Source organism: Coregonus clupeaformis, chromosome 24 (genome assembly GCF_020615455.1).
Source record: "Coregonus clupeaformis isolate EN_2021a chromosome 24, ASM2061545v1, whole genome shotgun sequence".
NCBI lineage: Eukaryota > Metazoa > Chordata > Actinopteri > Salmoniformes > Salmonidae > Coregonus > Coregonus clupeaformis.
Window position 1 is genome coordinate 48,141,002 of NC_059215.1, and position 24,927 is coordinate 48,165,928.

The 24,927-nt window shown below is 44.0% G+C and overlaps 1 protein-coding gene across 2 annotated transcripts; it reads left to right on the plus strand.

The window, feature by feature from the left end:
• The first annotated feature begins 4,002 nt into the window (after positions 1-4,002).
• On the plus strand, positions 4,003-15,416 carry LOC121537730. 2 transcript variants are annotated; one of them, XM_041845336.2, is made up of 7 exons: positions 4,003-4,582; positions 4,826-5,293; positions 10,420-10,728; positions 11,074-11,190; positions 11,458-11,655; positions 14,772-14,930; positions 15,235-15,416. In XM_041845336.2, the coding sequence occupies exons 1-7, from the start codon at positions 4,540-4,542 to the stop codon at positions 15,270-15,272; spliced, it is 1,332 nt and encodes a 443-aa protein (XP_041701270.1). In that variant the 5' UTR covers positions 4,003-4,539; the 3' UTR covers positions 15,273-15,416. The 2 variants fall into 2 exon arrangements, with proteins under 2 accessions (XP_041701270.1, XP_041701271.1); XM_041845337.2 differs by having other exon boundaries at positions 4,004-4,582; positions 4,826-5,209; positions 15,235-15,412.
• Positions 15,417-24,927: the final 9,511 nt, after the last annotated feature.

Below are 24,927 nucleotides of genomic sequence, written 5' to 3' on the forward strand. Positions count from 1 at the left end.
AAAACATCCCCACAGCATTACGCGGCCACCACCATGCCTTCCGTGAGCCGACCTGTGAAACTGTGTTTGAGGCGCTGAAGAAAGCAGTGATCAACTGTGTGGTGTTGGCCCATCCAGACTTCGACAAGCTTTTCATCCTGTCTACCGACACCTCACTGCATGGCCTGGGCGCTGTTCTCTCCCGAAGAGAAGGCCAGACCGATTGCGTTCGCAAGCAAGTCCCTCAGCCGCAATCAAGCTAAGTACCCTGTACACAGACTGGAGTTCCTGGCCCTCAAGTGGTCTGTGTGTGACAAGTTTAGTCATTGGCTCACAGGTTCACAGTGTGGACTGATAACCCTCTCACATACATCATTACCAAGCTTGATGCATGTGAGCAGCGCTGGGTCTCCCAGCTTGCAACATACTGCTTCGAGATCAAGCATGTTCCAGGGAAACTGAATGTTGTGGCCAACGCACTGACCAGGGACCCGTTGTGAAGCCACTGAGTCATCAACTCTTGTCTGAGCCATATTTGGAGCTGCTTAGGAAAGCTGTGTCAGTGGACCACATGAGCACGTTAGCCCCAGATGGCAAAGACACACTCCCCTCCTTGTCCATAGAAGAGCTCAAGTCCCACCAACAACATGATGTTGCCATCTCCAGAGTGATCAGCGCAGACCATCCAAGCGTGAGCATCACAATGAGAACCTGCTCGCTCTGAAGATTCTGAAGCAATGGGAAAAGCTCAGACTGCTGATCAATATCGTGTACAGCTTCCAAAGATCCACTTACCAAGAGCAAGAGATTTCAGTGCCTGAGACTCTGAGGAAGGAGGCCTTGTCTAGTGTTCACGACCTGGCTGGCCACCAGGGTCAGCCACACACCCTCTCCTTCGCCCATCAGAGGTTCTTCTGGCACGACATGGAGAAAGACGTCTGCAACTATGTCAAGACCTGGCATCCTCTACTGACGGAATGAGATCGATATCCATCCAAGATACCTGGGCCAGGTCAATTAGGAAGGCCTGCTCGCTAAAGTGTTTTAGGAAGCGTTTGACATTGATGAGGGGTGGTCGTTTGACCGCGGACCCGTTACGAATGCAGGCAATAAGGCAGTGATCGCTGAGATCCTGGTTGAAGACAGCGGAGGTGTATTTAGAGGGTAAGTTAGTCAGGATGATATCTATAAGGGTGCCCATGTTTACGGATTTAGGGTTGTTCCTGGTAGGTTCCTTGATAATTTGTGTGAGATTGAGGGCATCTAGGTTAGATTGTAGCATATCCCAGTTTAGGTCACCAAGCAGTACGAACTCTGAGGATAGATGGGGGGCAATCAATTCACATATGGTGTCCAGGGCACAGCTGGGGGCTGAGGGGGGTCTGTAGCAAGCAGCAACAGTGAGAGACTTATTTCTGGAAAGGTGGAGCTCAAACTGTTTGGGCACAGACCTGGATAGTATGATAGAGCTCTGCAGGCTATCTCTACAGTACATTGCAACTCCACCCCCTTTGGCAGTTCTATCAAGATGGAAAATGTTGTCGTTGGGGATGGACATTTCAGACACTGCTAGAACATCAGGGTTGGCGGAGTGTGCTAACGCAGTGAATAACTCAAACTTAGGGAGGAGGCTTCTGATGTTAACATGCAAAAAAACAATGCTTTTACGGTTACAGAAGTCGGTTATCATCAACAAATGATAGCTCCTGGGGAGTAGGAGTGATACTGGGGGCTGCAGGGCCTGGGTTAACCTCTGCATCACCAGAGGAGGACTAGAATAAGGATACAGCTAAAGGCTTTAAGAACTGGTCTTCTAGTGCGTTGGGTACAGAGAATAAAGGGGGCAGATTTCCGGCCGTTGTAGAATAGATTCAGGGCATTATGTACAGACAAGGATATGGAAGGATATGAGTACAGTGGAGGTAAACCTAAGCGTTGGGTAACAATGAAAGAGATAGCATCACTGGAGGCACAGTTTGAGCCCGTCTCCGCGTATATGGGGGGTGGAACAAAGGAGCTATTTGAGGCAGTTTGAGAGGGACTTGGGGCTCTACAGTGAAATTGTATAATAAGAACTAACTGGAACAGCAATAGGCAAGGCATATTGACATGGGAGAGAGGCATAAAGCAATCACAGGTGTTTTTCGAGAGAGCTAAGACAACTGGTAATGGCGATGAAAGTTTGGGCTGAGGCTAAACAGATAAACAGGACAGGGTACCGTGTAAAGGAACAGTCCAGCAGGCATCAGCTGTGCAGCTGAGTGATCATAAGGTCCAGTGAACAGCAATATGTGAGTCCGAGAGCAGTTCGAATTGGTACTACAGCACAGGCTAGCAGGAAGCATGGCTGTTGTTTGCGTGTGCTAGCGGGCCGGGGTTAGCAGATGGATCTTCGTGGTCGTCGCAACGGGAAGCCTTACGTCGGCAGACCAGTCGTGATGGAACGGCGGGGCTCCGTGTCGACTCTAGGAGGTCCCGTCCGGTTGACAGAGAGGTAGATAGCCGGGATATGGACCTGACTCGAGGCTAGCTCAAGGCTGATTAGCCAACAACAACATCCATTTGGTTTCAGCTAGCTAGTTGCAATGATCCGGTGTTAAACGTCCAGTGAATCCGGCAGAAAAACCGATATGTTCTGGGTCGATAACGCGCTGTGCAGACAGTGCAGACTGGCCGATAATAGTCCAGGCTAGAGCTGGCTGGTAGGTAGTGCAGGCCACGGACAATGGTGAAAAACCGCTAACGGTGGCTAATAGCAAGTAGCTAGTTAGCTGGCTACTCCCGTCTGGTAGACAGAGAGGTAGATAGCCAGGATATGGGCCTGGCTCGAGGCTAGCTCAAGACTAACTGGTGCTTGCTTCGGGGCAGTGGTGATTAGCCAACAGCAACATCCATTCGGTTGCAGCTAGCTAGTTGCGATCCGGTGTTAATGTCCAGTGATTCAGTTATTCCGGCAGAAAATCAGATGTTCTGGGTGAAAACCGCTAACGGTGGCTAATAGCAAGTAGCTAGTTAGCTGGCTAGCTAGTTTCAACTGGAGATTCTAGATAAAAGGTAAGTCAATAATAGAATCCGTTCCACATTGATTGAGGCGGGTTGCAGGAAAGTATATTTAGTAGAAGGATGAAAAGTGTGATGGGAAATATGTACCAAAAATATACAAAAAACAGGCTATTTACACTGACACACACAGAGTACACGACCGCACTGCGCCATCTTGGATTTATCACTAAACACAGCCCTTATTTTAAGTGTTTCTAAAATTCTCTATGGGAAAAATGAATGGTGGAAAAACCATTGGAACCATTTCCCTGTTTGGTCGCTAGGTTTTATGGGTATTATGACACCTCCCTTGTGGGGCTCTATACAGCTATGGGTGCCTCAATCCGACTAAACTACATTTCAGCAACACTTAGCTAATTAGTACACGTGGTCGCCTCCTCGTCCGTGTTTTCCGTAAACAAGGGCTGTAACATGGAGATATGGCCGTGTGGGAACACTAACCCTATCAACGTGTGTATGAATTTAACCTTTTGTTTTTCGAAAATTATTTCTTGCTGATATGAAAAATAAGGTCCTTATGCTTCCAATACTGTACTGCAGATTGAGCGTCAGGGATCTTAACAAAACTCCCCCTACAGAAGACTCCTTCCTCCAAATACTCTTATGTGTAATATAATGGAACTGAGAGTTATGATCAACGGCTAGGCTGTACAGTGCATACAAGTATGCCCCCAATGCAATTCTGAATTCGAAGACATCCACAGTGCGATTTCAGACTTTTTATCAAATTAACTAATAATTGTCTTTTGTTTAATTTATACAACAACATTCCAAACTTGTTCACCATTATTTAGTTTAATTGTGGCATGATTTCACAATTGTTTTAATCAGTTTGCATGTTTCAATGGTGGCCTTTCATTTTGAAGGCAAACCGCCGATTCCACTTTGTTGCTCACACTAATGTTGTTCACGAAACACTGGTATAATTCCTTACGTAATTACGTAAGTGCGACGCGTCGCGGACATGTGTCTTGCTAGTTTTAGAAAACAACTCATCTTTCGAAAGGATTCACCGATAGCCGTGACGTGATTATATATCGATGAAAAAATAATACTGTATCTACATATTGAACAATTAAATGTTTTTAACCATAATCTTCGCGTTCTCTCAAAAAAGGTTTGTAGTTAAAGAACATTCATATTTACGACACGGAGTAGTTTTCTCGGTTTGATATTTGTATATGTTTGATATAAGTTATGAAACGCGAAAGGAAGGACCGCGACGGACCTGTAGTTAGCCAGCTAAGCTAACCACGCAGGATCGAAAACCGTGTCAGTGACTGAAGGAATTTAGCTAGCCAGCTGTACTACGAGCTAACACGCCGAAATCCATCAGATAGTAGTGTGGTAGTTTGACTTGTTAGCCAGCTATAGTGGTGTCAAGTTGAAGGTCTCCACTCCACTTATCGGTGCATTTTGAGGAGTCCGTTTCCCCGAAAACCGAATCAAAGCTAAACGTCAGCAGAACCAGCTCTCGATTTGCGGTCAAATGGAACAATGACAAAGATGCTGAATATTCTACTTGTCTTTACAACGCTAGGTCAGTGATCATTCGATATTTTTTCTGTGTGGTGTAATCTGTTAATTTTAGAATTAGCTAGCTTACGTATTTCAATACTTAAGTATTTCAATATGCTTGTGTGATGAGTTAAGTGTCAGAGACATCATGTTGAGTACTGATACTGTAGGGGCTAACATCGATATGTCTGCTTTGCTTGAGTAGTTAAGATTATAGATAAAATGTACTGTTTTCCTCACTCTTTCTCTTGCTGTTCCCATACAGGCTGTGCTCTTGTTACTTGGGATGTAGATGCAGACGGTGAGTCACTCAGAATGATACACTCTGCAGATGGCGTGTCGTTAATCCGCCTAGTCAGCGGGGACAGTGACTGTTCGGGACGCGTGGAGCTGCTCCAGAGGAACCAGTGGGGGACGGTGTGTGACCACGGCTGGGACCTGAGGGAGGCTGACGTGGTGTGCCAGGAGCTGGGCTGTGGGCTGGCCGAGAACGCTCTCCGTGGAGCTGCGTTTGGCAAGGGCACCGGAAAGATCTGGCTGAGGCACGTCCAGTGCTCGGGCCATGAGGCGAGCCTGACGCGATGTCCCAGGGTCCTCCACAGTGAACCCACCTGCACACATGATAATGACGCTGGGGTGAAATGCTCAGGTGAGACTGAGGACCAGGAGGATAGCCTAGTACCAGATCAGTTGAAACTGTTTAAACAGATCTGGGGCCCCCGTGCTTCAGGAGGTAAGGACACCTAAAATAGTGGGGTTTTTGAAATGGGACAGAAAACATTTCCACTTTGGAATGTAGTTAAGTAATACATCTTAACAATAGTAACGTTTAAGAATTGATAATATGCGTGTGATGTGATTGGTTCCTCAATTAAAAGTTGCGTCATGCCATGGTGGTCCTCTGTAGCTCAGCTGGTAGAGCACGGCGCTTGTAACGCCAAGGTAGTGGGTTCGATCCCCGGGACCACCCATACACAAAAATGTAGGCACGCATGACTGTAAGTTGCTTTGGATAAAAGCGTCTACTAAATAGCATATTATTATTATTATTATTATTATTATTATTATTATTATTATGGTGTAGCTTTACAGTGCTTGCCATTAATGCTCGTTCGAACCACCAGAGGGCATCTTTGAGCACATCTACTCCATTTATTAATAAGGGCCTTTGAAGCTGAGCAGAGATCACCATGCCATGCAATTATGAATACACTTCATGATTTAAAATTAAATTATATATTTCATTTTAGGCCAATGGTAAGCGAAAAGGAAGAAGATCAAGCAAGCCGAGTCCCAATATGGGCAGAATATTGTATGAAATATTCTGATGGTTAAAGGCCGACATTTGGTCGTTTCAATTAAATCGGGTTATTTCAATTCAAATGTGACTCGTTCCATTCTACATTCTCTTGTTGATATTATATCCTGGCCTTCATTTAGGATTATTTTAGTGGTAACCCGTTCTCCGGTTCACAACGCTGTATGGGTTTTGACTGACAGCAGTTATAAACAACAAGAAGATGCCCCATCCCTCCTGCTACTTTTGCACATTTGTTGTTGTCTGAGTGAAGGAAATGCTGTAAAGTGAAGGAAATGCTGTAAAGTGAGGGAAATGTTGTAAAGTGAAGGAAATGCTGTAAAGTGAGGGAAATGCTGTAAAGTGAAGGAAATGCTGTAAAGTGAGGGAAATGCTGTAAAGTGAGGGAAATGCTGTAAAGTGAAGGAAATGCTGTAAAGTGAGGGAAATGCTGTAAATCGAGATGCTACCAGATGCTTCTTTCTATTGTTGTCATCTGTTCAGTAACATACCATAATAATGTTTTTATTTAATTTAATTTATTTCACCTTTATTTAACCAGGTAAGCCAGTTGAGAACAAGTGACCTGGCCAAGATAAAGCAAAGCAGTGCGATTAAAAACAACAACACAGAGTTACATATGGGGTAAAACAAAACATAAAGTCAAAAATACAACAGAAAATATATATACAGTGTGTGCAAATGTAGCAAGTTATGGAGGTAAGGCAATAAATAGGCAATATTGCAAAATAATTACAATTAGTATTAACACTGGAATGATAGATGTGCAAGAGATGATGTGCAAATAGAGATACTGGGGTGCAAAAGAGCAAAATAAATAACAATATGGGGATGAGGTAGTTGGATGGGCTAATTTCAGATGGGCTGTGTACAGGTGCAGTGATCGGTAAGGTGCTCTGACAACTGATGCTTAAAGTTATTGGGGGAGATAAGAGTCTCCAGCTTCAGAGATTTTTGCAATTCGTTCCAGTCATTGGCAGCAGAGAACTGGAAGGAATGGCGGCCAAAGGAGGTGTTGGCTTTGGGGATGACCAGTGAGATATACCTGCTGGAGCGCATACTACGGGTGGGTGTTGCTATGGTGACCAATGAGCTAAGATAAGGCAGGGATTTGCCTAGAAGTGATTTATAGATGGCCTGGAGCCAGTGGGTTTGGCGACGAATATGTAGTGAGGACCAGCCAACAAGAGCGTACAGGTCACAGTGGTGGGTAGTATATGGGGCTTTGGTGACGAATTGTAATTCATTCATTCATCAACAGGTTAAACCCATTCCTGGCACAAATTGGGGGATTTTCACACCTGTCCCTTTGTAAATTAATGGAGGTGTGAATGTTTCTGTCTGAGAGTCTCTCTCCTCTCGCACTATAGTCCTGCATCGGGACAAAAAAATCAGCTAGCGGGTAGTTGAGAACTTGAGTAATGGCGCAATTACACTTGACATGTGGACTGACGATTTTTGGAAAAAAAATAGGATACAGCCTTACAGCCCATTACATAAACAACGAGTGGGTGCTTGTGGAGAGGGTGATTTCCACCACAGAGGGGGACAGTCCCAGTGTAAAACTGCAGATAACATAAGGCCAGCTATTGTGAAAGAATACTTGGGGATCTTGTTGAGTTCCTCTATCGCTTCAAAGAGACCACAGTCTTTTTATTTATTTCTCTGCGCCCCTCACTGTATCCAAGACCGCATTGTCTGCTTCATATGAAGCTGTTGTGCGCTTGGGACAGAGGAAAAGCAATTCTTACACTATTGTTCTAAATTCAATCACCCTCTTCTTCATCATTAAGTTCATTCAAATTTACATTTACATCATTTAGCAGACGCTCTTATCCAGAGCGACTTACAAATTCGTGCATTCAACTTATTATGGGGGGGTAGAAGGATTACTTTTATACTATTCCAGGTATACCTTTCAAGTGTCTCCGGAAGGTGGTCAGTGACTCCGCTGTCCTGGCGTCGTGGGGGAGCTTGTTCCACCATTGGGGTGCCAGAGCAGCGAATAGCTTTGACTGGGCTGAGCGGGAACTGTGCTTCCGTAGAGGTAGGGGGGCCAGCAGGCCAGAGGTGGATGAACGTAGTGCCCTCGTTGGGTGTAGGGTCTGATCAGAGCCTGAAGGTAAGGAGGTGCCGTTCCCCTCACAGCTCCGTAGGCAAGCACCATGGTCTTGTAGCAGATGCGAGCCTCAAATGGAAGCCAGTGGAGTGTGCGGAGGAGCGGGTTGACATGAGAGAACTTGGGAAGGTTGAACACCAGACAGGCTGCAGCGTTCTGGATAAGTTTAATGGCAAATTCAATCGTGAAGTCATGTGCAAAATTATCAGTTTCTATCTGGGGTTCCATCACCCATTCAGCAATTGACGTCCTTCATTCAGTGAGGAGAGAAACATTAGCGCCTGGGTACCAACGCTTTACACCGAACCAAAAAGCATATTAAGCGTTCTAACTTCCCCTTGCGGGGACGCAACATACCAGGGTTCCCCAACTGGCGACCCGCGGGTGGTTTTATCTGGACCACTAGTTTTCATTGTTGGACATAAAAGACTGTAAAAATACCAGGAAATCAGCTCCAAGTGATTTTAATTTAGGAAATCTGTTCCCAAGTATTCCCACGCATAATAGAGACGTGATCTTATGCAAATGTAAGCAAGGTTTGAAATTATTATGTTTTGTGGTCAATTTGCAGTCTACAAATGATTTGTAATGATGTTCCGGCCCCCTGACCATCCGCTCGAGAAACAAATCGGCCCGCGGCTGAATCTAGTTGATGATCCTTGCAATATACCGTACTAGACCATAATGTACCTCAATGAACCGCAGCATAACCTCAGCTTTTAATTGAGGAACCACTGTGGGTTTTTTTTTTGACAATGTATGTGGCTAGGAATGATCCTAATGGCTGTATAACATGGTGCCTTCAGAAAGTATTCACACCCCTTGACTTTTTCCACATTTTGTTGTGTTAAAGCCTGAATTTAAAATGAATTAAATTGAGATGTTGTGTTGCTGGTCTACACACAACACCCCATAATGTCAAAGTGGAATTATGTGAAATGTCTTGAGTCAATAAGCTGCATGGACTCACTGTGTGCAATAAGTGTATAACATGATTTGTGAATGACTACCCCATCTCTGTACCCCACACATACAATTATCTGTATGGTCACTTAGTCGAGCAGTGAATTTAAAACACAGATTCAACCACAAAGACCAGGGAGGTTTTCCAATGCCTCGCAAAGAAGGGCACCTATTGGTAGATGGGTTAAAAAATATATCCCTTTTGAGCATAGTTAAGTTATTAATTACACTTTGGATGGTGCATTAACATACTCAGTCACCACAAAGACACAGGCGTAACTCAGTCAGTCGCCTGAGAGGAAGGAAACTGCACAGGGATTTCACCATGAGGCCAGTGGTGACTTTAAAACAGTTACAGAGTTTAATGGCTTTGAGAGGAGAAAACTGAGGATGGATCAACAACATTGTAGTTACTCCACAATACTAACCTAATTTACTTTTATTTTATTTTACCTTTATTTAACTAGGCAAGTCAGTTAAGAACAAATTCTTATTTACAATGACGGCCTACCCCGGCCAAACCCGGACGACTGAGATGCAGTGCCTTAGACCGCTGCGCCACTCGGGAGCCCTAATTGAAAGAGTGAAAAGAAGGAAGCCTGTACAGAATAAAAAAACATTGAAAAAAATGCATCCTGTTGGCAACAAGGCACTAAAGTAATACTGCAAAAAATGTGGCAATGCAATACATTTTTTGGCCTGAATATAAAATGTTACGTTTGGGGCAAATCCAATAAAACACATTACTGAGTACCACTCTCCATATTTTCAAGCATACTGGTGGCTGCATCATGTTATGGGTATGCTTGTAATCGTTAAGGACTGGGGAGTTTTTCAGGATAAAAAAAAAAAGAAACTGAATGGAGCTAAGCACAGACAAAATCCTAGAGGAAAACCTGCTTTCCACCAGACACTGGGAGGTGAATTCACCTTTCAAGCAGGACAATAACCTAACACACAAGGCCAAATCTACACTGGAGTTGCTTACCAAGAAGACAGTGAATATTCCTGAGTGGCCGTGTTTTAGTTTTGACTTAAATCTGCTTGAAAGTCTGGCAAAACTTGATGGTTGTCTAGCAATGATCAGCAACCAATTTGACAGAGCTTGAAGAATTTTGAAAAGAAGGGAAAAAATTGTACAATCCATGTGTGGAAAGACCGAAAGGCTCACAGCTGTAATCAATTCGAAAGGTGATTCTAACATGTATTGACTTAGGGGTGTGAATACTTATGTAAATGAGATATTTCAGTATTTTATTGTCAATACATTTGCAAAAATTTCTAAAAACATGTTTTCACTTTTTTTTATTTATTATGGGGTATTGTGTGTAGACGGGTGAGGGGGGGAAAAAATATCATTTTAGTCCATTTTGAATTCAGGCTGAAACACAACGACATGTGGAATAAGGTCGAGGGGTATGAATCCTTTCTGAAGGCCCTGTATCTATCTCCCTGACAGGTACGCTGTTGACGCCCACCCTGTCCCTGCTTTCCCCTCACACTGTCTTCTCTGCCGGGGAGACGGTTCGCTTCGGCTGCACTGTGCTACTGGGCCACCACCTGAATGGCTTCCACCTGTATAAGAGGGGCGTCGCCACCCCGTTGGTGACTCAGAGGGTGGACTCTGCCCAGACCAGGGTGGAGCTGACTCTGTCAGACCTGGAGACGACCCACCAGGGCAGCTATAGCTGTCTGTACAGGATCAAGGGCAGCTCTCCCTCCTCCCCGCTCAGCTCTCCACCCAGCAACTCTATCAACATCACTGTGGGTGAGTCATCTAGGGCCTGTTTTATTTAGTAGGATACAAAATGGAAGAAAAATAAGATTTGCTACAGTATTCGCTAAAGTTCATTAGGGCACACCGTAGCAAAATGTTTTGTAACATAAAAGGGAAAACTTGTATTTATTGGACAGGTAGTACCTCCTCGTTTCACTCTATTTCAAAACATGTTCTCCCTACTGAACTCATCTTTTATCATTTTGGTTTTGTCTGAGATCCGGACATCTTTTCCAGGAGAAAAAAAGACTGACTTGTTTTGTAATTTTGATCTATCTTGTAACTCAAATACGGTCAAATTGATCCACAACCCCTGTCTCCCTCCCATCTCGCCAGTGGAGCTGCACACCCCTCAGCACTGGTACAACACGTCCATCGAGGCTCCCACAGGCTCTGTCATCAAAGGCCACAGCTTCACCATCACCTGCTCCACTGAGCAGCAGTACCCTGGAGGTAGCTTAATTGATTGATAAATTAATTGATTGGATTTATTTTACAATAAATAAATAAAAAACTAATTGGTCTGGTTTCTTGGATATTAACTGTAGCCCTGGACTAAAAAGCCATTTCAATGGAGATTCTCCAATAAGCTTTTTAGTCCAGGGCTAAGCTGTCTCCGGAAAACCGGCCCATATAGGCAAGAAGAAGCAGTACATGGCTACATTTACAAAAACTGTCCAGGATAACACAATATTCAAATTTTTTAATTTCCTTATTGAGGTTCCTTTCAGCTGCGTCTGATCCGTTCCAACGGCACGGTGCGCCAGTCGCTGCCCGCCCTCACTCCCTCCGTCACCTTCACCTTCTCAAACGCACAGCGGTCCAACGAGGGCTACTATTACTGCCTCTACAGGGTCCAGCTGGGCGGGAGAACCTTCGTGTCCCGGGAGAGCCAACCGCTCCCCATCTCCATCAGAGGTGAGAGACAGGGCAGTCAGTATCTAGGGCAGGGATGGGCAACTGGCTGCTCCCCTTCTGAAGCCCTCTGATCAATTTCCCCCCCAAAATAGTAGAATACAAAAGGTGCAATTTCAAAATGTTTTTGTGCATCAGCAGTTGTATTGTGATGTCAGTCACTGATAGTCAGTCAATTAGCCCAGGTCAGACACATTTTTTGGGGGGATTGCTAAGTTAGTTTAGCAACCAGCTATCAAAACCATGGTCGAATTACCGGCCGGGGGGGGCCCCCATTGATTTTGTTAGTCAGTCTCACTCAGATATCATGTTAAAAACTGCAAACATGTCTCTCCACCCTATGGCAAAATGTGTAGAATTGCAGCAAACTTTCTTTTAAAACTGCAACATTTTCTCTATTTTCACATAATGACTTTCTGTCCATTTGGGTTGTGTCCATAGACACACAGTGTATTCGGAAAGTATTCGGACCCCTTCCCTTTTTCCACATTTTGTTACATTACAGCCTTATTCTAAAATGTATTAAATAAATAAAAATCCTCATGAATCTACACACAATAACCCATAATGACAAAGCTAAAACAGGTTTTTAGAAATTTTTGCAAATGTATTAAAAATAAAAAACATACCTTATGTACTTAAGTATTCAGACTCTTTGCTATGAGGCTCGAAATTGAGCTCAGGTGCATCCTGTTTCCATTGATCATCCTTGATGTTTCTACAACTTCATTGGAGTTCACCTGTGGTAAATTCAATTGATTGGACATGATTTGGAAAGGCACACACCTGTCTATTTAAGGTCCCACAGTTGACAGTGCATGTCAGAGCAAAAACCAAGCCATGAGGTCGAAGGAATTGTCCGTAGAGCTCAGAGACAGGATTGTGTCGAGGCACAGATCTGATTCAAGCAGGCCTTTTATGGTAGAGTGGCCAGACGGAAGCCACTCCTCAGTAAAAGGCACAAGACAGCCCGCTTGGAGTTTGCCAAAAGGCACCTAAATTAAACTCAGACCATGATAAAAAAGATTCTCTGGTCTGATGAAACCAAGATTGAACTCTTTGGCCTGAATGCCAAGCGTCACGTCTGGAGGAAACCTGGCACCATCCCTACGGTGAAGCATGGTGGTGGCAGCATCATGCTGTGGAGATGTTTTTCAGCGGCAGGGACTGGGAGACTAGTAAAGATTGAGGGAAAGATGAACGGAGCAAAGTACAGAGAGATCCTTGATGAAAACCTGCTCCAGAGCACTCAGGACCTCAGACTGGGGTGAAGGTTCACCTTCCAACATGACAACGACCCTAAGCACACAGCCAAGACAACGCAGGAGTGGCTTTGGGACAAGTCTCTGAATGTCCTTGAGTGGCCCAGCCAGAGCCCGGACTTGAACCCAATCGAACATCTCTGGAGAGACCTGAAAATAGCTGTGCAGCAACGCTCCCCATCCAACCTGACAGAGCTTGAGAGGATCTGCAGAGAAGAATGGGAGAAACTCCCCAAATACAGGTGTGCCAAGCTTGTAGCGTCATACCCAAGAAGACTCGATGCTGTAATCGCTGCCAAAGGGGCTTCTACTGAGTAAAGGGTCTGAATACTTATGTAAAATGTTTTTAATTATTTTAAAAAATTATAATAATTATACATTTGCTAAAACTTCTGTTTTTGCTTTGTCATTGTGTGTAAATTGATGAAGGGAAAAAAAAAACTATTTCATCCATTTTAGAATAAGGATGTAATGTAACAAAATGTCAAGGGGTCTGAATACATTCCAAATACACTATTTATACAAAAGTTTGTGGACACCCCTTAAAATGTGTGGATTTGGCTATTTCAACCACACCCGTTGCTAACAGGTGTATAAAATCGAGAACATAGCCATGCAATCTCCATAGACAAACATTGGCAGTAGAATGGTCTTACTGAAGAGCTCAGTGACTTTCAATGTTGCACCGTCATAGGATGCCACTTTTCCAACAAGGCAGTTCGTCAAATTTCTGCCCTGCTATAGCTGCCCCAGTCAACTATAAGTGCTGTTATTGTGAAGTGGAAATGTCTAGGAGCAACAACGGCTCAGCCGCGAAGTGGAAGGCCACACAAGCTCACAGAATGGGACCGCTGAGTGCTGAAGCGCTTAGCGTATAAAAACCGTCTGTCCTCGGTTGCAACACTCACTACCGAGTTCCAAACTGCCTCTGGAAGCAACATCAGCACAATAACTGTTTGATGGGAGCTTCATAAAATAGGTTTCCATGGCCGAGCAGCCTAAGATCACCATGCGCAATGCCAAGCGTCGGCTGGAGTGGTGTAAAGCTTGCCACCATTTTGGAAAACGCGTTCTCTGGAGTGATGAATCACGCTTCACCATCTGGCAGTCCGCCGGACTAATCTGGGTTTTTGCGGATGCCAGGAGAACGCTACCTTCCACAATGCATAGTGCCAACTGTAAAGTTTGGTGGAGGAGGAATAATGGTCTGGGGCTGTTTTTCATGGTTCAGGCTATGCCCCTTAGTTCCAGTGAAGGGAAATCTTAACGCTGCAGCATACAATGACATTCTAGACGATTCTGTGCTGCCAACTTTGTGGCAACAGTTTGGGGAAGACCCTTTCCTGTTTCAGCATGACCATGCCCCGTGCACCAAGCGAGGTCCATACAGAAATGGTTTGTTGAGATTGGTGTCGAAGAACTTGACTGGTCTGCACAGAGCCCTAACCTCAACCCCATCAAACACATTTGGGATGAATTGGAACGCAACTGCAAGCCAGGCCTAATCGCCCAACATCAGTGCCCGACTTCACTAATGCTCTTGTGGCTGAATGGAAGCAAGTACCCGCATCAATGATCCAACATCTAGTGGAAAGCCTTCCTAGAAGAGTGGAGGCTGTTATAGAAGCAAAGGGGGGGACCAACTCCATATTAATGCCCATGATTCTGGAAGGAGATGTTCGACAAGCAGGTGTCCACATACTTTTGGTCACATAGTGTATATTCATGTTTGTTTGTGTACATCATTGGTTGGGTCCACCCCCTCAGACCTGGAAGATATAAACTGTAATATAAAACATTGATCACTTCTCATATTGTCTGTCTGTCTGTCCATCTGGGTTGTGTCCCCCTCATCAGACCCAGACCCAGTGTTGAGCCCTATGGTGATCAGCTGGCTGGCGTCTGCTCTGACCTTCCTCGTGGCTGTCCTCGTCATCATCATCATCATCGTTGCCAGAGTCATGCTCTGCAAGAGACAGAAGAAACCCTCGGAGCTAGAGAGAGAGACCAGAACCTGTGAGTCCTTGTCTTGTATTGTCCCACTCCTAGCTTTAGCCTGGAATCCAGGTTGGGGTCAGTTCCATTTCAATTCCGGTCAATTCAGAAAGTAAACCAATTCCACATTTTGACTGGAATTGAAATAGAATTGACCTCAACCCTGCTGGAATCCAAACTAATAGAAACACTGGTGAAACGGGGCTTATCAGTTTGGATTCCAGGCTATCTTGGCTTACCACTTTCAAGTTAATTTAGAAGAATCATCCTGTATTACCACTAACAGACTGACGTGTCCATTTTACATGTCTGATTTGACCAACAGGTGTGGACAACACGTATGTTGCCTTAGCAATAAAATGATGAGATGAGCAGATATATTGGAGAAAGAGAAGGACCATGTGTTTGAAGATGGAACCCTCAACGCAGACATTCCGGAGCTGACAACCTTCCTCAGGGATGGGGTCACAGACAGAGATATATATATATATATATATATATATATATATATATATATATATATATATATATATATATATATATATATATATATATATATATATAGGTGACACAAGACAAGTACCAAAGCACTACGTTGGAGCCATACACACGACAGGCCTCAGTCTGTCACCATCTACTAGAACCTGGTAGAATCCTGCATTAGAACATGACAACAGCACTTGTAGGTAGATTAGTTAAGCCATCGTCCATATACCAGGCAAACTGTAATGAACACTACAATCAGCTAACTATAAAAGGACAATGACTACAATGACCCTCTTGGACACTTTCTGGACCAGTTCTCATGCCAAAATCAGCTACAACTGACAAGGCTGGACATTAAAATAGACTGAGCACTGTGTTCCAATGCCAATGATTTAAAGTGTTAAATGATGCTTGAATAAGACTGACGGTCAGTTAAACTATTTCACGATTGACGTCAACAAGAGAACAGCGGACACTTGTTGGACTGAAGAACGATTCACTTAAGGCGTCGGCATGCTTCAGTTGGGCTGGCGGCTAGCCGAAGACGGCTAGGGGAACCGAACGAGTGTGCTCACATACTCCCTTAAAAGACCGTAGCTTGAAAAACAAGAAAAAAGCGGCAGTAGGACTGTTTGTCCATTTTGAGAAGCCGTAGCCAGTATACACTTCCTCAATAGTCAGAATTAATCGAAGATACAGTAACTCAAGAAATCTGTCATTAATTTTGACGTTTTTGCTGAGGAGATTTTAGCTGCGTATTTTTACATCTAAGATGTTCGGTGCGGTATTTAGCAATGAAAACGTGCATGAAAACATGTCGTCTCATTGAATAACAACAGACTTTACTGAAGAATCTCTACTATTGACCAATCACCGAAGAAGGGGCGTAGACTTCGGCTACCGACTTCGGCTTGCCTCAAGAAAAAAATGTGTGCCTGAACAACATTCAAAAACCCTTACCGAAGTCCAAAACGAACAACGACGTCACAAAATGTCGTCATAATATATGCGCTAACTCTTCCGGACTGTTTCGGCTGGGAAGCATGCGGACGCCTTTAGGCTTGGCAAGCGCCACTCCTGATTGGTGGAGTAGTTTGATAGCCTGGTCCCAGATCTGTTTGTGCCGTCTTGCCACTGTTGGTGAGACAATGACCACAGGAGTGGGCAAACGGCACAAACAGATCTGGGACCAGGCTAGGAGTTTTTGATGATACTGGTATTCAGACAGAAAGCTTGACTGTGAAATAAATTTGTTCTCTTCAGGTCTCTTGTTAATATGTTGTGTATTTACACTATTTATTAGTTGAATCCATTTTTTTGTATTTATTACAAGACTTCACTGTAAATTAACGTGAGGCTACATCAAGGATCATTAATTCTTTCTCTCACAGATAACAATCCATGATTAGTTAGAGAAATGTGTAGTCATGTTTCAGTAGAGGTGACCCTAACGACAGATCTGGGACCATCTTGCTGATAGTTGTGATGTAACCTCGGAAGCCCAGGCTTCGCTCGATCTGGAAGTATGACTTGGCGAGACTAGTTGTGATGTCCATCTCCAACAGAGACTAGTTGTGATGTCCATCTCCAACAGAGACTAGTTGTGATGTCCATCTCCAATAGTGATATGCCCTCTGTAGTATCTAGAATCTATGGGGGCCAGGGTTTTTATATTTTACTCACTTAGTCATATGAATGACCACATTCACCGATATCGCTGTAAGTTCTGTTCACCGTATGTAGCTGGGAACAAATAAAAAATATGTATAATCTGTGATCACAGATTTTATCCTCCACTAGCCAGTGTTCAATAAGTTAAAGAAAGAAATGAGAAATTGTGTTTTGATACAGAAACATTTATTTTAAAGTTGGGAGATTACTCAAAATGGCTGGATACGAAATATATGCGAACAGTTTACTGTCTTGCTGAAAAGTATTTATTTGTAGACTGTGGGTACATCCTAAATGGCATCCGATTCCCTATATAGTGCTCATTAACTACATTTGACCACAGTCCTATGGGCCCTGGTCACAAGTAGTGCACTATATAGGGAATAGGGTGCCATCTTGGAACGCAGACTGTGCTTATAAACATTATTGTGTGACCAAAGTGATATCCTCTGATTAAAACAGACAAGTTGTCTGGAAACGTCAAAAAGTGATTAATTACAAATGATACTGCAGGTGTAGAAACGTGTACTTGTGACGTCGCCATAAAGCCATCTAACAAAACCACAATTCACATCACACACACCAAACATTTGAATGACAATACACCTACCACAGCAATTGCATTTGTATAAATGTGTGAATTGAACCATTAACAAGTCAAAATGCTAAGGCACTTCATTTAGAACCTTGTAATGTAATTTAGAACTTTGTAGTGTCATTTAAACAACCAAAAATAACAATTGATTTTCTTGTTCATTAAGAAAGCTAAACTTTTGATTCAGTTAGACCATGCCCATTACAAGCTTATCTTCCTAAAAAATACAGTTATTTCAGAATACTTGACTCATTGTTACTGCTTTGTAGTATACCCCCCAGGACGCAGAGAGAATACTGCGTATGGCTGACTAAGCCATACTATACAAGTAGATGGCACATTGTGTCAGGACTTTTACACCAATAGCCATTACCAAATCATAGTACACTACATGACCAAAAGTATGTGGACACCTGCTCGTCGAACATCTCATGCCACAATCATGGGCATTAATATGGAGTTGGTCTCCCCCTTTGCTGCTATAACAGCCTCCACTCTTCTGGGAAGGCTTTCCACTAGATGTTGGAACAGAGCTGCGGGGACTTGCTTCCATTCAGCCACAAGAGCATTAGTGAGGTTGGGCACTGATGCATGGCGATTAGGCCTCGCTGGCAGTCGGCGTCATCCCAAAGTTGTTCGATGAGGTTGAGGTCAGGGCTCTGTGCAGGCCAGTCAAGTTCTTCCACACCGATCTCGACAAACCATTTCTGTGTGGACCTCGCTTGGTGCACGGGGGCATTGTCATGCTGAAACAGGAAAGGGCCTTCCCCAAACTGTTGCCACGAAGTTGGAAGCTCAGAATCGTCTAGAATGTCATTGTATGCTGTAGTGATAAGATTTCCCTTCACTGGAACTAAGGGGCCTAGCCCGAACCATGAAAAACAGCACCAGACCATATTCCTCCTCCACCAAACTTTACAGTTGGCACTATGCATTGGGGCAGGTAGTGTTCTCCTGGCATCCGCCAAACCCAAATTCAGCTGTCGGACTACCAGATGGTGAAGCGTGATTCATCACTCCAGAGAACTCGTTTCCACTGCTCCAGAGTCCAATGGTGGTGAGCTTTACACCACTCCAGCCGACGCTTGGCATTGCGCATGGTAATCTTAGGCTTGTGTGCGGCTGCTCGGCCATGGAAATGAAGGCGAACAGTTATTGCGCTGATGTTGCTTCCAGGGGCAGTTTGGAACTCTGTAGTGAGTGTTGCAACCGAGGACAGACGATTTTTACGCGCTAGGCGCTTCAGCACTCGGAGGTCCCGTTCTGTGAGCTTGTGTGGCCTACCACTTCCGTGGCTGAGTCGTTGTTGCTCCTAGACGTTTCCACTTCACAATAACAGCACTTATAGTTGACCGGGGCAGCTCTAGCAGGGCAGAAATTTGAGGAACTGCCGTTGAAAGTCACTGAGCTCTTCAGTAAGGCCATTATACTGTTTGTCTATGGAGATTGCATGGCTGTGTGCTTGGAATTGTATACACCTGTTAGCAACTGGTGTGGCTGAAATAGCGGAATCCACTAATTTGAAGGGGTGACCACATACCTTTGTGTGTATATAGTGTATTTCTGATTGATATATAGTATGTGGGAAGTTAATTTACTGTAAGCCGTGGACACTACATTTTTAAAAGATGATCAAGACAGTACTGTGAGAAATTGTCATCACTATTACCCAAAGAAGCACCGTATTTTGGTAACAGAATACTATACATCATCTAGTAACTATATACGAGTTGGGACGGGAGGAAATGTTCTGCCGTTCCTTTAACCAATAGTGAAGTATGGCAGAACCCAATGTCAGTCACCTTTTTTTATATATAAACCACAAGCAAAAAGAATAACAGGCATGGGATGTGCCTTAATACATTCGTAAAATATGAACACTGGGTCGTATTCATTCACACTGTAGCGAAACGTTTTAAAACGTTGTCCGACTGAAAATTAGCGATTTTCTTATTGGACAAGTTAAAATACGTCCCAGATTTGGAAATGTATCTGTAAATGTCATCATTGGATTCTGTTAAAGGGGCTACTCTCTGCGGACTCCATGTTGATAAATATGAAGTAGAGGAACCCAGCTACGATCAGGAAGACCAGGAACTGGATCCAGAGAGGGATCAGTCTCCCAGAGCTCTCTGTTTTTTCCTCCTCCACAACACCACCTCCAGACTTCACCACAGGCGTTGGTTTGGAGTAGGACGAGGATGATGGTGTGTTGTAGACATGGGGCCTGAAAATGGGGCATTTAGTCTCAAATATGACTACATTCAGGTATGTGATCAGGACAACATAGAAAAGCAGGCCCTTAGCTAGGGGATAGGTCAGTTTCGATATACACTGAGTATACCAAACATTATGAACACCTTCCTAATATTGAGTTGCAACCCCCCACCCCGCCCTCAGAACAGCCTCAATTCGTCACCAGGTAGGCCAAGTTCTCATGGACTCTACAAGGTGTCGAAAGCGTTCCACAGGGATGCATGCTGACTGTATTTGAGGCTGAGGGGAGGACGGCTCATAATAATGGCTGGAACAGAGCAAATGGCATCTGATACCATTCCACTTATTGCGCTCCAGCCATTACCACGAGCCCGTCCTCCCCATTACCGCGAGCCCGTCCTCCCCATTACCGCGAGCCCGTCCTCCCCATTACCGCGAGCCCGTCCTCCCCATTACCGCGAGCCCGTCCTCCCCATTACCGCGAGCCCGTCCTCCCCATTACCGCGAGCCCGTCCTCCCCATTGCCGCGAGCCCGTCCTCCCCATTGCCGCGAGCCCGTCCTCCCCATTGCCGCGAGCCCGTCCTCCCCATTGCCGCGAGCCCGTCCCTCCCCATTGCCGCGAGCCCGTCCTCCCCATTGCCGCGAGCCCGTCCTCCCCATTGCCGCGAGCCCGTCCTCCCCATTGCCGCGAGCCCGTCCTCCCCATTGCCGCGAGCCCGTCCTCCCCATTACCGCGAGCCCGTCCTCCCCATTACCGCGAGCCCGTCCTCCCCATTACCGCGAGCCCGTCCTCCCCATTACCGCGAGCCCGTCCTCCCCATTACCGCGAGCCCGTCCTCCCCATTACCGCGAGCCCGTCCTCCCCATTACCATGAGCCCGTCCTCCCCATTACCACGAGCCCGTTCTCCCCAATTAAGGTGCCACCAACCACCTGTGGTTGACTCCAATGCTTCCCACAGTTGTGTCAAGTTGGCTGGATATCCTTTGGGTGGTGGACCATTCATGACGGGAAACTGTTGAGCGTGAAAAACCCAGCAGCATTGCAGTTCTTGACACAAACCGGTGCGTCTGGCACCTACTACCATACCCCGTTCAAAGGCACTTTAATATTTTGTCTTGCCCATTCACCCTCTGAATGGCACACATACACAATCCATGTCTCAATTGTCTCAAGGCTTAAAAATCCTTCTTTAACCTGTCTCCTCCCCTTCATCTACACTGATTGGTGGATTTAACATGTGACCAGTAAGGGATGATAGACTGGCCAGGTGAGAGCTGTCATGAAAATAGTGTTCTTAATGTTTTGTATGCTCAGTATTTCACACCCCTTGACTTTTTCCACATTTTGTGTTACAGCCTGAACTTAAAATGGATTCAATTTAGATGTTTTTGTCACTGGCCTACACACAATACCTCATGTCAGGGTGGAATTGTTTTTTTATTTTATTTTTGTTACAAATTAAAAATGAAAAGCTGAAATGTCTTCAGTCAATAAGTATTCAACCCCTTTGTTATGGCTAGCCTAAATGAGTTCAGGAGTAAAAATGTGCTTAACAAGTCACATAAGCTGCATGGACTCACTGTGTGCAATAAGTGTATAACATGATTTGTGAATGACTACCTCATCTCTGTATCCCACACATACAATTATCTGTAAGGTCCCTCAGTCGAGCAGTGAATTTCAAACACAGATTCAACCCAAAAAAACAGGGAGGTTTTTCCAATGCCTCGCAAAGAAGGGCACCTATTGGTAGATGGGTACAAATACAAAAAGAAGACATTGAATATCCCTTTGAGCATGGTGAAGTTATTAATTACACTTCGGGTGGTGTATCAATACACCCAGTTACTACAAAGATACAGGCGTCCTTCCTAACTCAGTTGCCGGAGAGGAAGGAAACCGCACAGTGATTTAACCATGAGACCAATGGTGACTTTAAAACTGAGTTTAATGGCTGTGATAGGAGGAAACTGAGGATTGATCAACAACATTACTCCACAATACTAACCTAATTCACAGAGTGAAAAGAAGGAAGCCTGTACAGAATAGAAAACATTCCAAAACACATTGCTGAGTACCATTCTCCATATTATGGGTATGCTTGTAATCGTTAAGGACTGGGGAGTTTTTCAGGATAAAAAATAAACAGAATGGAGCTAAGCACAGGCAAAATCCTAGAGGAAAACCTGGTTCAGTCTGCTACCCACTAGGCAACGAATTCACATTTCAGCAGGACAATAACCTAAAACACAAGGCCAAATCGACACTGGAGTTGCTTACCAACAAGACAGTGAATATTCCTGAGTGGCCGTGTTTTAGTTGACTTAAATCTGCTTGAAAATCTATGGCAAGACTTAAATGGTTGTCTAGCAATGATCAACAACCAATTCAACCAAAAGAATAATGGGAAAATGTTGTACAATCAAGGTGTGCAAAGCTCGTAGAGACTTACCCAGAAAGACTCACAGCTGTAACATGTATTGACTCAGGAGTGTGAATACTTATGTGAATTAGATTTCTGTATTTTATTTTCCAATACATTTGTAAAAAAGTCTCAACATGTTTACACTGTCATTATTGGGTATTGTGTGTATGTTGTATGTATCAATTTCATCCATTTTGAATTCAGGCTGTAACAACAAAATGTGGAATAAGTCGAGGGGTATGAATACCTTCTGAAGGCACTGAATATGAATGGAGGATAAATGTCAGAAAAGCAGGAATCACATCCCTGAACATTAGCATGGTTTCAGATCGGTTTGTCATGTATTGCCAACTCATATGGTTGTTGTTGGCATGACAATGACCATAGGACTTGGCAAGACAGCATAAACAGATCTGGGACTAAGCTATGAAAACATTATTATACATGAACAATTCGAAATATTTCTAAACAAGACTCACTCATCAACATATTGTCTTCTGCTGCTGTACTCTGGTCTTGATCTTGAATAGAGTTTGCTGCAAAGGAGAGAGAAACAAGTTGATTCGTTTTATTGGTCCACTTTAACCAACTGACCACAAAAACACTGGATAACATCACAACATTTATTAATGCAAAAAATCTGTAAACAAACGTACTCATCCACAAAGTCCCTCTCACTGTACTCTGGTCTTGATCTCATGTAGGGTTTCCCATCTCCAGAAGGCCCCGCACTCATAACCTGCAAATATGAGAAACAGAAGAATATTGATGGTAAAACAGTTTGAATCTCCATCTATAAAATGACAGGTTGTAGAAGCAACTACGAACAAATGAATCAACCCAAGGTTGGATACTTACTGGTGTCCGATAGGTAACATAGGTGACTTCTTCCTCTGAAATGAAGAAAGAAAAAGTAAAACGAACATTCCGGCAGGTAACCTAGCTGTTAGAGCGTCGGGCCAGTAACCCAATGGTCGCTGGTTCGAATCCCCTAGCCGACTAGGTGAAAAACTGTCGCTGTGCCCTTGAGCAAGGCACATAACCCTCATTGGTCCTGTAAATCGCTCTGGATAAAAGCGTCTGCTAAATGACAAAAATGTAATTCTAAAGATGGTAGCTGTATGCATAATGTAGCATTGTGTTATCGTGTATGTATAACTTACGCTCTTCTCTGTAGAAGGTTTTGTCTGGGGATGGTTTTGTGACATTGTTTTTGGCCATGGCCTCTCTCAGCTTCTTCTCATACAGGGCTCTTGTAGTGTCTCCAAAAATGCAGAGATGTTAGATGTGGCTCAGTAATGCAATTGAACCATTGCTACATGACTATTATAATATCATCAGTACATTTGAGACCGTCTGGTCATAGACATGTAGTCTATTAGGCAGGCCTACTCAGCAGGCTAGAAATGATTAGCTACAGTAGCTAGCTCAATCGTTATTCAGCTTAGCTAGCTAATTCAAAAATGAAAGCATTACTTACTAACGATAGGCCCGTGCTTAATTCCATACTCGTCCAATAGTTCCCTGATTTCTTGGTCAGACTTATTTCCCAGCGTGGCCATACTGTCGGCTGTATATTTATACTCTTTGATTGCGACAGAAAATTACTCGCGTTGACTGACTACCGTAACAACAGTTACAGTTTAAAAATCAACAATGTTCTACCACCCACTTCCACGCATTGTTACCATAGAAATAGAATAGAACGGCCTTGGAACCTCCAATCACAGAGTTTCTAAACCCTGAGGCGTAACATCGCGAGACTCCCGGGAACGCTTGCGAAACAGGAACAAACAGACCAGGCTCATTGATAAATCAATGAGAGAAGTGAAAAATGATTCCTTAGTTGTTAATTTTCTCGAAATCTAAAGGCACAAACTAGATTCGAACCAATGTATTAGGTAGTTCAACATGTTATTACTCCAACCTCATAAAAGTGACAAACTGAAACGTTTTCATTTTCGCCAAAAACTACATTTTATCGGAGTGCCTTTGAGTTGACGGCTTGCACATGCGCAGTTCGACACGAGACGACCGTTAGGCCCGACGAAGTGTTTCTACGCATGCGCTTAGCTAGACAACGTCGCCATGAGAAGCAGTTTTAGCCTATCTTCATACTGTCTTTGCTTTAACCCTGGCAATTTGACTGGTAAACTCATGGGTACACTCGCAATGGCTGCCTGTTATTGTGATGCGATAATTTCAATGGTAATGTAGAATGTTCATTTAAATTATGTTACCTGATGTGGCTCATGCAATAGAATGTACTTTTTGTAATGTCAATTGAGTTGAATCAACAAATCACAGCATAAGTAAACATTTCATTGTTAGTCTACACCTGTTATTTACAAAGCGTGTGACAAATAAAAATTGATTTGATTTATATGGATGGGTACACTTCCTGCGTTTACTTCCTGCTTTCCTCCTATGCGTACTCACGCAATGGCCACCAGTCCAACCATTATGCCATCATTGACTTGAATGGGGGATCTCCGTTCTATTCATTCTATTTCTATAATTCGCTACAACGTTATTTCAGTTTCCTCTTTTTGAAAATTCCATTTCACCCGCGACAGCGCTCTCATAGGTATTTCTTACGCTCTGGCAAGAGTCACGTAGTA